The sequence below is a fragment of the Sorex araneus genome, chromosome 3, assembly GCF_027595985.1.
Source record: "Sorex araneus isolate mSorAra2 chromosome 3, mSorAra2.pri, whole genome shotgun sequence".
In the NCBI taxonomy this organism is placed as follows: domain Eukaryota; kingdom Metazoa; phylum Chordata; class Mammalia; order Eulipotyphla; family Soricidae; genus Sorex; species Sorex araneus.
Window position 1 is genome coordinate 133,543,466 of NC_073304.1, and position 16,743 is coordinate 133,560,208.

The window sequence follows — 16,743 nt, forward strand, 5'->3', positions numbered from 1 at the left end:
GTTTATTTTCAAATACAACTAAAAAATATTGTAAATAATGAAAGTGAGGGAGATCGTGACTCTCTTGGATCAGTTTAACAGATCACAGTAGGAAATATATTTTTATATAATAATGTGGGACAAAAAAGCATAGCAATTTAAAATCATTATTAACATTTTAAGTCTGTACATTTTAAATATAGGTCTTTTATATTCATGCTGGTTTTTTGTAGTTGGGGTGTCCCCAGATCTGGGTTAATTCCTTCAATTGTGTGCCACATATGACACCTTCAGTAATTACAGTCTAGTATTTTCTAAATGGGTTTGTTAGTGTGCTACGAAAGATTAGAAATTTTGAGTTTGACGTGTTTATAGTACATTATAAATTAGTGAACACAAGAATGAAAAGCTTATCAAAAAAAGACTGGTACTCAATATCTGTTTTTAAGGTGGCTTACATCCAAATGTTTAACTAGAAAGTTACTAGAAAAACTATAAACAGAGCTGAATATAAATTTAAAAATTTTTCAGCGCCAGTGTCAAGAATTGGGTATAAGTTTTTCATAATATCTGAGTAGCAAGATGAAAAATATAAGGAGTAAATCTCCCTTGTGCAAGGAATGTCCACATTTGGTCTTTGAGCATCTTAACTGAACTATTTAACTTTTCAAGTTTGTAGTAGATTTTTGTCTAAATACTTTGGGCTAATAATGGAAGGCAGTAAAGCAAGCTCTGAGGCAATGTAAATGCATATTTGCTGTTCTTCTTTCCTATGAACTTGGTTAAGAATAAGTTAAAACTTTAAAACTAAATAAACTACTCAAAAGTCTAATGTAATTATGAACAAAAAAGGAATAAAATGAAGAATTAACAAACAGGGGCTGCAGTGATAGTACAAATGGTATGGGGTGCTTGCCTTGTACTTGGCCAACAGGGAACCATCCAGCATCCGAGATGGTTCCCGAGTCCTCCAGGTGTGATTCCTGAGCAGAGAACCAGTAGTAAACCCTGAGCATCACCAGGTGTAGCCCCAAATAAAAATAACAAAAAAATAATTATCATATATAATAAGCCCGGCAAGCTACCGAGAGTATCCGACCCACAAGGCAGAAGAGCCTGGCAAGCTACCCGTGGTGTATTCGATATGCTAAAAACAGTAACAACAAGAATCACAATGGAGACACTACTGGTGCCCGCTTGAGCAAATCGATGAGCAATGGGATGACAGTGACAGTGACAGTGAATAAGAGAATAATTTTATAAAATTATGCTTAGATCCCCACTGGAAGATAGAGATGATGCCAATCTTTAATGTAACACATAACATAGCAAAACTAGTATGGCAGCTTATTTTGTGCTTTGAAAATCAGGTGGGCCAATTTAAAATTACACAGGGGGATTATAAATAAATTTTTTAAAATAAAAGTGATAGAATACTATTACGTACATTCTGATTCTCAAAATGAAGACCTCAGGGGCTAGAGCAATAGTACAGTGGGTAAGTCGTTTGCCTTGCACACAGTCGACCAGGTTCTATTCTCAGCATCCCATATGGTCCCCTGAGCACCGCCAGGGGTAATTCCTGAGTGCAAAGCCAGGAGTAGCCCCTGTGCATTGCCAGGCGTGACCTTCCCCCCCCCAAAAAAAAAAACAAGACCTCAGAGATAGGAAGTAGATTAACAATATCGATATAATTTTAATATATTTTTGTAATAGATGTTGAACCTTAACATATATTGCCATTAACTTCACCCTTTTATATAGCTATTGAGTTCTCATTAAAATGTTCTTTATATCATGCTACAAAGAAAACCTCACTGAATTATGAGTAGAATCTGTGTAAGTCACATTCTTGGATCGTAAAGAAATAAATCTAAAAGTTAATAAGAGGATTAGAAATGCTTTTGTAGAAATCATTTGAGGACTTGAAAACACTCTCTTAAGTGACGGTCAAAAATGGAAATAAAATTAGTTACATCACATTGAAGAATAACAGTTTTTAAATCATAAAATATCATAAATTCCAATAGTTGTGAATTCACAGGAGAGCACATATTTTTGTTTTACTGAAGAATTAAAACTAGGGCCCAGGCAATAATAGGTCAAATTGCTGGGCACATGCTGAGCAAGTTCCAGCACGGAGTTTGATCCCTATAATTGTCTCTTGCCCAGCACTACTGGTGTAGACCTGGTAACCTCTGAGTACTCAGAGTATGACTGCCATAGCAAGGAAAACAACAACCGAGATTAGTAAACTATGCTGCTAAGGCAGTAGGGGAAGGAAGAAAAGCAAAAGTATCACGTTATCAAAGATGAAATCAGGGGCTGGAGTGATAGCACAGCGGGTAGGGCGTTTGCCTTGCACGCGGCCGAACGGGGTTTGATTCCCAGCATCCCATATGGTCCCCCGAGCACCGCCGTGTGCATCGCCGGGTGTGACCCAAAAAGAAAAAAAAAAAAAGATGAAGTCAGAAACTTGTGAATGAGAGATGACCTGAGGCGTCTGTCTTTTGATAAATCTCTAGAAGTGATTTTGATAAATAGCAGAATTGACAACCATGGGGCATACATCATTTTAATCCCAAACTTTGACAAATTTTTAATAAAATAAAAATTAAAGTCTAATATTACTTTAAATTATGAAATAAAATAGCATTGCAATTAATTATTAATACAAAACTACATTTCAATAAACAGAGTGCTATAATCAAGTATTTCTGCTCATCGTCCATAGTTCAATAATGAGACAATTTATATTACTGAAATACCCAAGAAGATAAGATTGATGTGCGAAAGCAGCAGTAAAATTTAGTAGATTTTACTTGAAAAAACTTTTATAGAATAAAAATAGGAGCTTCCTGAATAAAATAAATAAATGTCTACATTAGACAAAGAGATGACTATACTTATGAGGATTTGCAATAAGTATTCATGTAAAAATTAGGAAAAAGAAAATGTCTTGTAGTCATGTTTATAACCTGTGGAAATAATTGACCATGTAATCATCAATTTAGTTTTTTAACTAAATATTTACTGGAATATATCATATATCAATTCTTATTCTGGAGGCAGATTAAGTAGATTATAGAATAAAAGAGGAGGTGAAGGAGGTGAAATTAGCATTAATTGCAGATGATGACCCTTCTTTGGTGTTTAACTGCCTTTGAGATGTAAATAGGATTTCTAAAGAGGTTTCTCTTAGGGCCTTATGGAGATAGGAACTCAGTAGGAGAGACAATGTTTCATTTTACATGTTTAAGTAATCAGAAATGTATTACAAATAATAAATATTCAAAATAATTCAGTGAAGACCTATATTTATAAAGATCATTTTTAATTGTATATAATAGAAATTTCTTACTAAGTAGAAATTAGTAGAAGATAGTCTAGGGAAATTGATATTATTAGAATAAGCACAGAATCCTTGGACTCTTGTACTCAGCCCAGTTCACCAAGAATTGCTGGTAGAACCCCCCAGAGCCTCCTGGCCACCAGTAGGGAGGCCCTCTCCCTCCCAGGAAAAAGCTTGAGCTTATTTTTAAAAATTAAGACATGGAACTAGTCTGTTTTTTACCTAAAATACTTGAAATGACTGGAAAAACAAATTTATATAATGTTGGTAGAGTAAACTAGAGGGAAATTCAAAAAAATGTATGCAGCAAGTTGTTCAACCCAGCAATTCCATTTAGAGAAAATTTGCCTCAAATTTATTGAATGCGTATATATTGCAATATAGTTAATAATAGTAAAAAGAGAGTTAAAATTTGGGGAATAAATGAATTCTCAGCAATAGTAAAGTGAGTAATATACTTGTGGCTCAGTTGTAGCGTGCATTCCTTTTATGTGAAGAGTCTGATCTCTAACAGAACAAAAAGGGAAAAGAAGAGATTAAAATTATAATGTAATTGGTAACAACTTGGTTCACAGCAAAGCTTTTTGCATTAGGTTATTGGGATTCAAACCCTGTTTCCTCTTTCCCAGATAGGGTCTGAAATAACCCAATGCCTTCCTAATCTCATTTTTCTCCTCTGTGAAATTTTAAATACATTGTTCTAGATATACAAACTATCCTGTCATGCAGGCAGGATACTCTTGGTAGCTTGTTGGGCTCTCCGAGAGGGACAGAGGACTTGAACCTCGGTTGGCCTTGTGCAAGTCAAACGCCCTATCTGCTGTGCTATCCCTCCAATCAGTAAGAGCATTGTCCTTAATTATCACATGGTTTGTATCTCTATTTTCCTAAAAATTTTTCTGCTATTATTCACATTAATTCAAACTATCAATGCAAATTATCAAAATTATTCAATAATTTAAATATCAAGACTTTATGCTTCTTTTGTTAAAAGTTATTTATACTTAAATATCACTTTATCACTGTCATCCCATTGATCATCAATTTGCTCGAGTGGATACCAATAACGTCTCCCTGAGATTTTAGCAGCCTTTCTTTACTTGTACTTCCAAACGGTGCTGCATTGGAGGCTCTTTCAGCGTCAGGGGAATGAGACCTATAATTATAAGTAATATATTCTTGTTACTGAAGAGATCATACAATTAACAGGGCACTTTTTGAAGGTGACCTACCAGGGTTCTATCCCTTGCACCCTATAGGGTGCCCCCAAGCACTACCAGGAGTGATTACTGTGTGCAGAGCCAGTATATATATGAGCCCAGAGAAATGCTGGGAGTGACTCCAAAACAAAACAAGCAAGAAACAATGACTATATTCTTACTACTTTGATAGAAAAGAGATCAGTCTGAATCTTTTGTAAGATATGAATTAAGTGTATTTCAAATAAATATCAGGTTGAGTATTTATTTTCCTATAGGAATGAGCAGTTTTTAAGAAATTGATACTAAATGGAGAACTTTTTTTAAAAAAAAGCAATTTTAATTAACATGATTTTATGTAAATCAATGCTATAAATGTACTGTAAAACAATTGCCTTGATTAAATAAGATGTTAACATTCCTATCTTGATTATTTTTAGCCTTCTTAATTTACACAGCTAAACTCTTCTTTATAAACAGTGAAAGTCCTTCCCAGATCAAATTATTATGAATTCTGCATAAAGGGATTTTATTCCATTTCTCTCAAGTCTCTTTATTTTCCTGTAAGAATACATGCAAACAATGGGAGGAGGATACAGAAAAATTGTTGGAAACTGAAAAATGAAATGTATCTTGGTTTCTAAAAATCTTTGGAAAATTTCTCATACCTGTTACAATTCTGAAAAGGCAATAACTCTTTCTTGAAAAATGATAGACATAGTACAACCAAATTTCAGCTAACAGATATTTCAAGGATTGTAGAATTTCACCCCACTGGGATTTTGGTTTCTGTTTTGTTTGTTTTTGTTTTGCTTTGTATTGCTTTAGGACCCCATCTTTACCTTTTGCTTTAGGTGGTGCTCGGGGTTACTCCTGCCTTTTGGCTCATGGATGCTCCTGGAAGACCTCAGGGAATCACATGGAGTGCCAAGGATAGAACCTGGGTTGGCCACATGTGAAGCAAGCACCTTATCTTCCAAGCCCAAATAGTTCTGCTTAAACAAAGCCAAAGCAAGCTTAAGGATTCATAAAGCTATGCCAAGTATAACTTAATATAACTGGAAAGGTTTTATCTGTAATGATTAAACAAAGTCAAAACTTAAAGAATTTCAGAATATGTAGGCTATCAGCTACTGTCCTTTCAACCAAATATGGTAAATTGAGTACATGAAGCTTAAAGATTTTCAGTGACTTTCCAATAAAATGCAGTACAATACAGTAGGTTGATAAGTCAAGATGAGAATCTTACCAAACAGCTCTTATACTAGCCCACATGTTCATAGCTGAAACAAAGACCATCTCCATTAATAGCCACCAAAATAATACAACTGTCCCCTGAATTGAGGGCAGGAGCAGGATCACTCCTGATAATGTTCAGAGGACCATATGTGGTGTTGTTGGTGGCACCACTGCATGCAAGGCAATCACCTTAACCCTTGGCAGTTTCTCCAGCCTTGACCCTCTATTTTTGTACTGTCCACAAATTATAAAGTATGCTTACAGTTTAAGTGCTTAAAAGATAAAAATGAGGGGCTAGAGCGATAGCACAGCGGGTAGAGTGTTTGCCTTGCACATGGCCAACCCGGGTTCGATTCCCAGCATCCCATATGGTCCCCTGAGCACCGCCAGGAGTAATTCCTGAGGGCAAAGCCAGGAGTAAACCCTGTTCATAGCCAGGTGTGACCCAAAAAGAAAAAAAAGATAAAAATAAGAATATTTTGCTACATATTAAATTACATAAAATTCATGGTTTCATTATAACACAGCCACACCCAATCTTTGTGTATAGTCTACCATTGCTCTTGATATTAACTGAATTGCAACTGAATTGCAACAGCTGCAGTATTGGTCTGACATGGTCCAAAATGTTTTCTCTCTGGCAATCTGTGAAAAATTTGCTGATACTGACAACAAAAATGCAGCTTTCCAAATCAAGGGGGGGGGGAGAAGAGAACAAGAACAAATGGGTGAACAGGCATTAGAGCTTCAGTTATACTGGTGGCATGGTGAGTGGTACAACAATATATCCAAAACACAGACTCAACAACATTGAAAACATAAGCTCTAAGCTACAACCACTGGAATTTTGTAAGGTGTCTGTCAAGATCACAAATGGACAGATAGGGTGGGGGTTGGGAGTGTGGAAGAAATATGGGAACACTAGTGGAGGGAAGATGATACTGGTGAAAGGATTAGTGTTGGAGTACCATACACCTAAAACTCAACCATCAATAACTTTGTAAATCAAAGTTCTTTAAATTTATTTGTGATAATTGAATCCCAAATCCAGTAATACATAATTGTACACATTATACATCAAAATATAATGTGTCCCCTTTATTTTGTTTAGCTTAAAAATCCTCTAACACTCAAATATACTGAGGATACAGACTAGCTTTCGCTGACATTGGCACTTTTTTGTATCTTGAAAGCCACTGATACCATTATTCCAAAAATGACTAGCTATTAAGTGTTGTTTTTAAATTTGTTTATAAAATTGCCATATAAAAAGTCACTGCTTATGCAGTTATAGGTATTTATTTAACTGCTGTAAGAAGGTGCTCTGGATTCCCCAGTGTCGGATGTCCAAGAGGTGTGATGGTTCCTTGCTGGTCCCTGTGAATACTGTCCTTGGGCCACACTGATTTCTCTCTGGTTTTGTCCCCCCAAATCCATTGCTATTTTCCTGGTCTGTTGCTTATGCTTCATGGTCTTATCGTCCTTGCTGATTCTTGCTACTCTTTGTCCCTTTTAACTCTTTTGTTGTGTGTGTGAGAGGGTGAGTGGTTAGGGGTGCCACACCCAGTGGTACTCTGAAATTACTCCTGGCTCTGCACTCAAGGATAACTTCTAGCAGGTTCCGGGGAACAGGAGGTGCCACGGATCAAACCTGGTTCAGTTGTGTGCAAAGCTAGCATCTTATCTCCTGCACCATAGCTCCAGCTCCCCTTTGATTTTTTCCTGTTTCTCCAACCACATGCTCCTTTTCCTACCATTCACCCTGGGTCCAAGGCTGCAATCCATCTAGATCAAAGGCAAGAATCAAGAGGAAGTTCTGTGCCCTGTATTTCACCTTAAAGTGCTGTGGTCTCCACCCTTTAGCCATTTCCATTGTCTATCTTAATAGACTGAATATTCTGTGTTGGTGAAATTTTAAATGACCATTTGTCTAACTAGATTACCAGGTGACTACACTCACCTCTTAACATTATCAATTTGAGGAAATTAAAGACTTTGTCAATATCTACCCATAATTTCCCACATCCTGTGAAAATAGGAGCACTTTGAATGTCAAAAGTACAACTTGGCAGAAATGTGAATTTAACCCATGTTTTCTGTACCCACCATGAAAAGTAAAAGAACAAGATGACCTTCCTGGCACTTGTACTTCACCTAATTCCATGACTGTGATCTATATACACAGCCTGACTTTTCATCTGATATTTAGGGCACTTTCTGTAATGGAGAAGATGGCCTTTAAAAAAAAAATCCACTTCCTATGCGCTGATGCCCAACAGCCCAATTTTTTTTGCAATGAATCACAGTGAGGTACAGTTACAGACTTACAAATTTTCATGCTTATGTTTCAGTCATACAATGATCAAGTTCTCATCCCTTCACCAGTGCCCATTATCCACCACCAATGATTCCAGTATCCCTCCCACCACCTCCACCACCTCCACCTCCCACCCCTGCCTCTGTGGCAGGGCATTCCCTTTTGCTCTCTCTCTTTCCTTTTGGGTGTTGTTGTTAGCAATAGAGGTACTGAGTGGCCATCATTCGGTCTATAGTCTACTTTCAGCCCACATCTCCCATCCCAAGAGGGCTCTCCAAGCACCATTTACTTGGTGGTCCCTTCTCTATCTGAGCTGCCTTTTTCCCCATTATGTGAGGCTGGCTTCCAAGCCATGGAGCAATCCTCCTGGTACTCATCTCTTCTATTCTTAGGTGTAAGTCTCCCATTCTGTTTATATTCTACAAATGAATGCAATCTTTCTATGTCTTTCCCTCTCTTTCTGACTCATTTAACTTAACATGATACTCTCCATGTTTATCCACTTATATGCAAATTTTATGACTGCATCCTTTCTAACAGCTCCATAGTCATAGTATTCCATTGTGTAGATGTACTAAAGTTTCTTTAACCAGTAATCTGTTCTTGGGCACTCGGGTTTTTTCCAAATTCTGGTTATTGTAAACAGTGCTGCAATGAACATACAAGTGCAGATGTCATTTCTACTATCCTTTTTTGGAAAAACAGTATAGATGCTTCTCAAAAAATTAGAAATTGAGCTCCCATTTGACCCAGAAATACCACTTCTGGGGATATATCCCAGAGATGCAAAAAATAAGATGGCCTCTTGAGTGTCCTCAGTTCAACTGAAGAAGTATGCTGTCTTCATGGGAGGAAGCTTTTATATCTCTTAAAAGAGAAAAATGGTATTTGCCTGAGGGAGCTAAGAAAAAATGGCATCTAAGAAAAGATATCAAATTAAGTTGATGAATGAGTGGGATCTGCAAGGACAATGACCATTCTAAATATAGAAAAGAATACTCCCAACATCAGAGAAGCTGGTTAGAGCTTTCCCTAACTCTCCAAAATCTGTGAGGAGAGTTCATCAGAAGTTACTGCGTCACTTTGTAGGTACGCTGGAATCAGAACCCCAGGCTCCAACTGGTCCAGCCATTCTGGAAAACAATATGGACAGTCCTTCAAAAACTAGAAGTTGAGCTTCCATATGACCCCACAATACCACTTCTGGGAATATATCATGAGGACACAAATAAAGCACAATAGAAATAACATCTGTACCTATATATTCATTGTAGCACTGTTCACAATAGCCAAAATCTGGAAACAACCCGAGTGCCCTAAAACAGATGACTGGTTAAAGAAACTTTGGTACATCTACACAATGGAATACTATGCAGCTGATAGGAGAGGTGAAGTAATGAAATTTGCTTATAAATGGATAAACATGGAGAGTATCATGCTAAGTGAAATAAGTCAGAAAGAGAGGGACAGACACGGAGGAACGGCACTCATCTGTGGAGTATAGAATAACATCACATGAGGCTGACACCCAAGGACAGTAGATACAAGGGCCAGGGGGATTGCCCCATAGCTGGAATCCTGCTTCATGAGCAGAGGGGAGAAGGCAGGTGGAATAGAGAAGGGATCACTAAGAAAATGATGGCTGGAGGAACCAGTTTGTATGGAGATTCATGCCGAAAGTAGATAATGGACCAAACATGATGACCTCTCAGTGTCTGTGTTGCAAGCCATAATGCCCAAAAGTAGAGAGAGAGTATGGGGAATGTTGTCTGCCATGGAGGCAGGGGGAGGGTGGGAAAGGGGGCGTATATCTGTGATATTGGTGGTGGGGAATGTGCACTGGTGGAAGGATGGCTGTTTGATCATTGTGAGATTATAACCCAAACATGAAAGCTTGTAACTATCTCACGGTAATTCAATAAAATTTTAAAAATTTAAAAATAAAAAGAACCCCAGGCCTCATGCCCAGGCTGGTAGTTTCTTAGTACTTGTCCTGAGACCCATTGTCCTTAGGACAGTCTGTCTCTGCAAAGGGAAAAACAAAAGTTCTTACACACTGTTATGTTTGCACACTTTATGTTGAAATTTAAGTTTTTCTTTTAACTCGACTTTACCTTAAATTTTAACCTCTCGGACTGAAGAGATCGTACAGTAGCTAAGTCCCATACTTTGTATATGAACTGTCCCCCCAGAGCGACCAGGAGTGATCCCTGAGCACAGAGCCATGAGTACAGGGAATGTGGCCCCCAAACAAAAACCAATTTTTAACTTCTCCTTTAAACAAAATTTGACCAAAATTAATTTTGCTAGCTTATATTTTGATTGGGGGAAGCAGGCAGAAGATTTCTGCTCCCGGGTCCCATTGAGCCCAGAGTCCAAGATCACAAAGTTCTGCATTACCTGGATTCCGTGGGACTTCGCTCATGCATGAGGCTTGGCCCGAGTGTGTGGAAAGTGGCCTGGAACAAGGCGGCAGTTGGTTAGTGGAGGTCAGCTGCTGGGGCTGGGTCCCTTGGGGCAGAAAGGGCTCTCACCCAGGGACGCCCTGAGTGGAAACAGGCTGGTGTGGAGTCTGGTAGCATGGTTATGGGGGCCTCATTTTATGCTCCCTTCCGGGAGAAGTTTCCATGATTTCTGGAGGGTGGCCAATGAGGAGAGTATCTCACACAGGCAGGAGGTGGCTTATGAGTGTGGCCCCTAGATCCCCAGAGATTAGGGGAAGCAAGCAGAGGATCTCTTCTCCCTGGTCCCATTGACCTCCACTACCCAATCGCCGCCACGCTCCAGGCCGCTTTCCACAGAGTCCAGATCTTGGACTCGGCTCAACAGGACCTGGGAGCAGAGGTCCTCTGCCTACTTCCCCCAATCTTTGGCAAACCAATGGTCACACCCATAAACCCACTCCTGCCCACGCCAGATAATCTCCTCATCAGCCACTCTCCAGAACTCAAGGCTGCTTCTCCCGGGAGGGAGCATAAAATTAGGCCCCATAACCATGCCACCGGACTCCATGTCAGCCTGTTTCTACTTGGGGTGCCCCGGGGTCGGAGTGGGGAGCGGGTGAGAGCCTTCCCCTCCCCTAAGGGACCCAGCCCCAGCAGTGACCTCCACCACCCAACCGCCGCAGGGCTCCATGTCACTTTTCACGAGCCTCACGCATGAGTGAACATATTCCTGGAACACATGGCTGCAACAAGACACATCATCATAAAGGGAAATATATACATATGCCTCTCGGAGAGCCCGGCAAGCTACCGAGAGTATCCCGCCTGCACAGCAGAGTCTGGCAAGCTCCCCGTGGCATATTCAATATGCCAAAAACAGTAACAATAATAGTTCTCATTCCCCTGACCCTGAAAGAGCCTCCAATCATTGGGAAAGATGAATAAGGAGAGGCTGCTAAAATCTCAAGGCTGGGACGAATGGAGACATTACTGGCACCTGCTCCAGTAAATCGATGAACAATGGGATAACAGTGATGACAGTGATGACAATTTATGTTTTAGTATGGTTTTGAAAGTTTGGTGAATAAATCTAAGGCAGTTTACACCAATCATCCGTTACATGACAGTGTGACTTCTTGTGACCTCTCAGAAAAGATCATAAGCAGTTATCAAGAAATCTTCTACATCACAAAGGCAAGATAAAGCTTTGAACTCATATCAATGTCTTCTAAACTTTAGCACTCATCATGGGAGCACATAAGCAAGCTCATCTCTTAATGTGTTAATTTAAATAAAATTTAGATCACGCTCTAGATGGGTCCCTTTTCAGAAAAAAAAAATGTACTGCTGAGAAGTCCCTTACTAGAAGTCAATCTTCTTTAAGTGAACAAACAGAAGGTATCCCCAATTGCACCCAAGGCTAACACTTCTCCACCCATCACTCCAGAATTGGGGCAGGGCAGACTAGGGGGTGTATATTCCCCACTTTGGTAAAGTGTCTAGAGTGAAATAAGCGATTCTTTAGTTTGAAGGAAGCATGTATATATTAGTCCTAAATATTTTGCCAATATTTCTACAATTAATATAAACATAAATGAGGTCTAGAGATGTGGCTCAAGTGGTAACACACATGTGCAGAACTTTGAATGTGATCTTTGGTATCACATGCACTGCTGGATATTGCCCGGTGACCCCAGAGCACTACCAAGTATGGCCTTTGCAAAAGCATATATGTACATACATATTATTAATGATACACTTTGCATTATTTATGTCACTGAACTAAGCCTTTTAAAAAATGGTTAATTTTCCCTTTACAGCACATCCCAATTCAGAAACTAGATTTTCACTGGTAAAGGTGAAATAAGTAAAACATCACTGTCACTGTCACTGTCATCCCATTGCTCATTGATTTGCTCTAGCAGGCACCAGTAATGTCTCCATTGTGAGACTTGTTGTTACTATTTTTCGCATATCAAATACGCCACGGGTAGCTTGCCAGGCTCTGTCGTGCAGGCAAGATACTCTCAGTAGCCTGCCGGGGTCTCTGAGAGGGACAGAGGAATCGAACCTGGGTTGGCCCTGTGCAAGACAAATGTTCTACCCACTGGACTATTGCTCCAGCCCAAGTGAAACGTACCTTACTAAAATAACCCAAGTTGTGTTTCTTGTAAATACTGTAGCAATATTTACTAAATTTAAATTAAGTTAATTAAAATTAAATAAAACTTAAAAACTCAGTTACGTTGCTCTAACCTAGTGCTTCTAGTGGCTACTATTTTAGGCAGTACAGACTTGAAAATTAGAATGATGCAAATAAAAATGTATGGGATGCATTAGCATTGCTCTTAGTAATAGTCATAGAAAGGGATTATGCATAAAGGATCATAGTTTTAGCATGTTAAAGATAGAATAGTTGTAAAACATGAACTTTGGAGTTCGACTAGATTCTTTTTGTTGCTTTTTAAATCTGGCTTCCATATACATTTTATCTTTTTATGTGTAAAAGAATAATACTGCATTATAAGCCTCTTGGATGAAATGAGATCATATTAATTATGGGCTTTGAAATATAGCACATTCTAAACATTCGAAAATATAACTATGTGTAATCACAAAAAAGAAAGTAAAATGATGATCCTCGGGTGGCTGTTGCTGCTGCTGGACACCTTGTGTGTGTTCGGTTCGGTAGCCCTGAGCCGCCTCCCCGCCTCCCCACTTCCCCAGGGCCCCCCAACAGATTCACAGAAAGATGGGGTTGAGGGGGGAGACGGGGAGGCTGGGGACCACAGTCAGAAGGTGAAAATGGCCCATTTAATGCAGAGTGCTAGAATACTTATAGAACATCTGAAGGGGGGTTGAGGTAAGGACTGGTATGATAGTCATTTACATAGATAAACATTTGGCAGAGGAAATTCTTTTAGGGAGATCAACTCAAGGAGACACACTGTCTCCCAGGGGCAACTGTATTGCTTTTATGTTTCCCTCTAATTGTATAAGTTATCAATACTAGCAGTTGTTTGGATAAACACAGTAAGAGACAAAGATTCCAACACTTAGTTCTCTGGGTTGAGAGCAAAGAAGGCTTTATTTTTTTTAATTTATTCTTTTATTGAATCACCATGTGGAAAGTCACAAAGTTTTCAGGTTAAGTCTCAGTTATACAATGCTTGAACACCCATCCCTTCACCAGTGCACATATTCCACCACCAAGAATCACAGTATACCTCCCCCCATCCCCCCTCTACCCAGCCCCCCACCCCACCTGTGTAACTGGTAAATTTCACTTTACTTTCACTTTACTTTGATTACATTCAATATTTCAACAAAAAACTCACTATTATGATTTGGAGTTTCTCCCCCCTAAAGTCGGACCATTTGATAATTGATAATTTGAAAAGGAAGCATTTGATAATTTGTTTTCCCTGTTGAGAATGAAGAGATATGAGGTCGTGTGGCCACACTAGCGGCCACAGGGTTTTGGATTTCTGTATGCAAACAAGGCTTTAAAGACTTGGTTGTCTGGGCTCTGAGTGCAAGCAAGGCTTTTACCGTAATTCCTAGACTAAGTCCTCAGGCCAGTTCAGCTAGTCCTTCTCCAGGGGGTCCTGTCTCTAAAGTTGTAACAGTTTGCATGAAAACCATGCATTTATGCTTTCTAGAATGTCCCCTTTTGCTGCTGGGTACTTTTGCCACTCGCCCTGGGTCCATCCCAGTCCCAGGGCGGGACCTCTCCTTTGGGGTGTCAGGAACTACAGAAACTGAAGCCTGAGTCAAGTAGTTATGATCAAGTAATTATGCTCAGGAGCAATCAACTCCCAAGTATTAGGAGCATAGCAGTAATGGTCTCTCTGTGTTTAACTAAAGAACATTGCTCTATGGTAACATATAAAAAGGCTATAGGGAAAACAGAAAAGCAAGTACAAATATACAGCACTTCAAATGCAAAGCAGTATCAATACAAGTTCAAAATTACCAGAAAATTTTGTTTTACAAGCAATCAAGATTAACATGGGAGACTGTGACAATGCGAGGTAAAATACAAGGGAAAGATTACAAATAAACTTTAACTAAATTAGGAATGCTAGCAACGGTAATATAAATTCCTCTAGGAGGAGGAAAGGAGACAATACACTGATAAAGCCTAAAGCACTTAGGGTTAATATCCAACACAAAGGAGAGGTTGAAGATAGACTTTGACTAAATTAAGGATGTTAGCAAGGGTATGGTAAGCTTCTCTGGGAGGAGGAAAGGGGCAATACACTGATAAAGACTAAAGCACTTAGGGTTGATATGCAACATAACTAGATTTATTAATATCGATCAAAGTCATGAGATTTGTTTGCATTTGAGTATAGGGCACTTTGGGGTGATTATGATTTAACTACTTGAGGGTGACAGAGTGGAGGGAAAGAAGAACTGGCACTTTCTTACATTTTATTGCATGATAAGGCATATCTCTAGAGAAAAAGCACCAATCGTAAGTTTACAGCACAATCGATTTTCACAAAGCAAACACACATGTAACCGGCACCTAGATCTAGAAACCAACATTTAGAAAGTCTTAAAGCCCACCAACAGAAGAAACCATGATCCTGAATGCCAACACTTGAACTAGTTGACATACAGCCTCTATGAATTTATTATACTCTGGCTTTTTTCACTGTTATATATTTCTGTGGGTAGTCATTTACTGCTTTTTACTGCTATGATGAATTTCAAAATATGCATATATACACAATTTATTTACACACTCCACAGTAGATAGACATTTGGGTTATTTCTTTGTTACAGCAATAATACTTGCTATATACTCTGTAGTTTGTACTGAAATTCAGGCTGTCAAATTTAGATTTTTTGAAATGATCAGACTCATTCATCCTATCATTTTATGTGCAGGAACCTTGGATAAGCACAAAGAAGTAGAGGAACTTGTGGCAAAGTTCCTGAATGTGGAAGCAGCTATGGTTTTTGGAATGGGATTTGCAACGAACTCAATGAATATCCCTGCACTAGTTGGAAAGGTGAGAATTTGTTAACATGGCTGGCACTGTATTCTTCTTAAATATTGTAAGTCTAATCAGATCCATTGTTAGTGATATAAATGAAATAATTTTATTCTTAGGAAAGGAATTAGCCCAACATATCTCTTTAGCAGGATATTCTAGTTATAAACATATAGTCCTAGATATGGGCTAAAAAATTTTTTGTAATAGTGATTTAATAAATTCTACTAAACTTTAGGTTTCCAAGTCCTCGTATGGAACATGGCAAACAGTTTTATTTGGACAAAGCATTTTTCTTATTTATTCATTTATTCAATAAATCACTTATTGAGAACCTACTATGTCCCCATATGAGGCAAGGTGAAGTTCATACAAAGGTAAACTTTAGTTAGAATTTGTCAATATATGTACTTTGGAGTTTACTAAGAGACAACAATGCAATAGAATAAATTCCGCAAAAAGACACACACACACATAAAGAAAAAATATGTGGCTCAAACTTTTTGAAAAACACTGGGAAGCCTGTGCAAAACTGAAAGTCTGAGAATTAAATTTTATTTTATCTTTTAAGATAAATTATTATAAAGTTATAATAACTTTAGGTTATAAACAGTGCTGCTTACCCTTTTCCTGATCTTACTTTCTTCCTATGATTCCCTTTCTACCAGTTGGTCCCATAGTCACAGACTGTGGTCCTCAGTTTATGTAATTTTACCTGTGACCCCCTTTGAATATCCTGGGAGTCCATGGTGGGACCAAGATGGGGATCCTGTCTAGAAATACTAGTGTAAATCAGCCTAGAGTATTTGGAATTCTTTATGAAATTTAAATGAAAAATTGGTTCACTCATTTTAAGCAAGTTTCATAATTAAATATGTTATAAGAGAAAAACTTAATGTGACAACTAAATTCAAATTATAATTTTTGTATTCTACATTTAAAATATGTAAGAAAAGAATGCATCTATCCAAAACATTAAGATACTGTTAGTACTGGGAAATTTTTAATATCTAGTATTGGGACATTTTAAATTTCAGCTGTGTATTAGATGTTAATTATATAAACGCTGTATTTCTTGTTTACAATACTTTATTATGGTTTTGTGATTATTTACTTATTCTTAGTAAACATATGATAAAGTATTTAAGAGTAAGGCAACATGATTTTGACAAGCTGCTCTAAAGAGTTCACCAAAAATAAATATATA

At 38.3% G+C, this 16,743-nt stretch overlaps 1 protein-coding gene across 1 annotated transcript in view; it reads left to right on the forward strand.

Annotated features, from left to right (window-relative positions):
- Positions 1–16,743, forward strand: part of SPTLC3 (serine palmitoyltransferase long chain base subunit 3) — a 170,735-nt gene that overhangs the window by 64,972 nt on the left and 89,020 nt on the right. Inside the window, exon 5 of the mRNA XM_055133468.1 lies at positions 15,430–15,554. Within this exon, the coding sequence (XP_054989443.1) occupies positions 15,430–15,554 (125 nt within the window). The remainder of the gene's footprint in view (positions 1–15,429; positions 15,555–16,743) is intronic.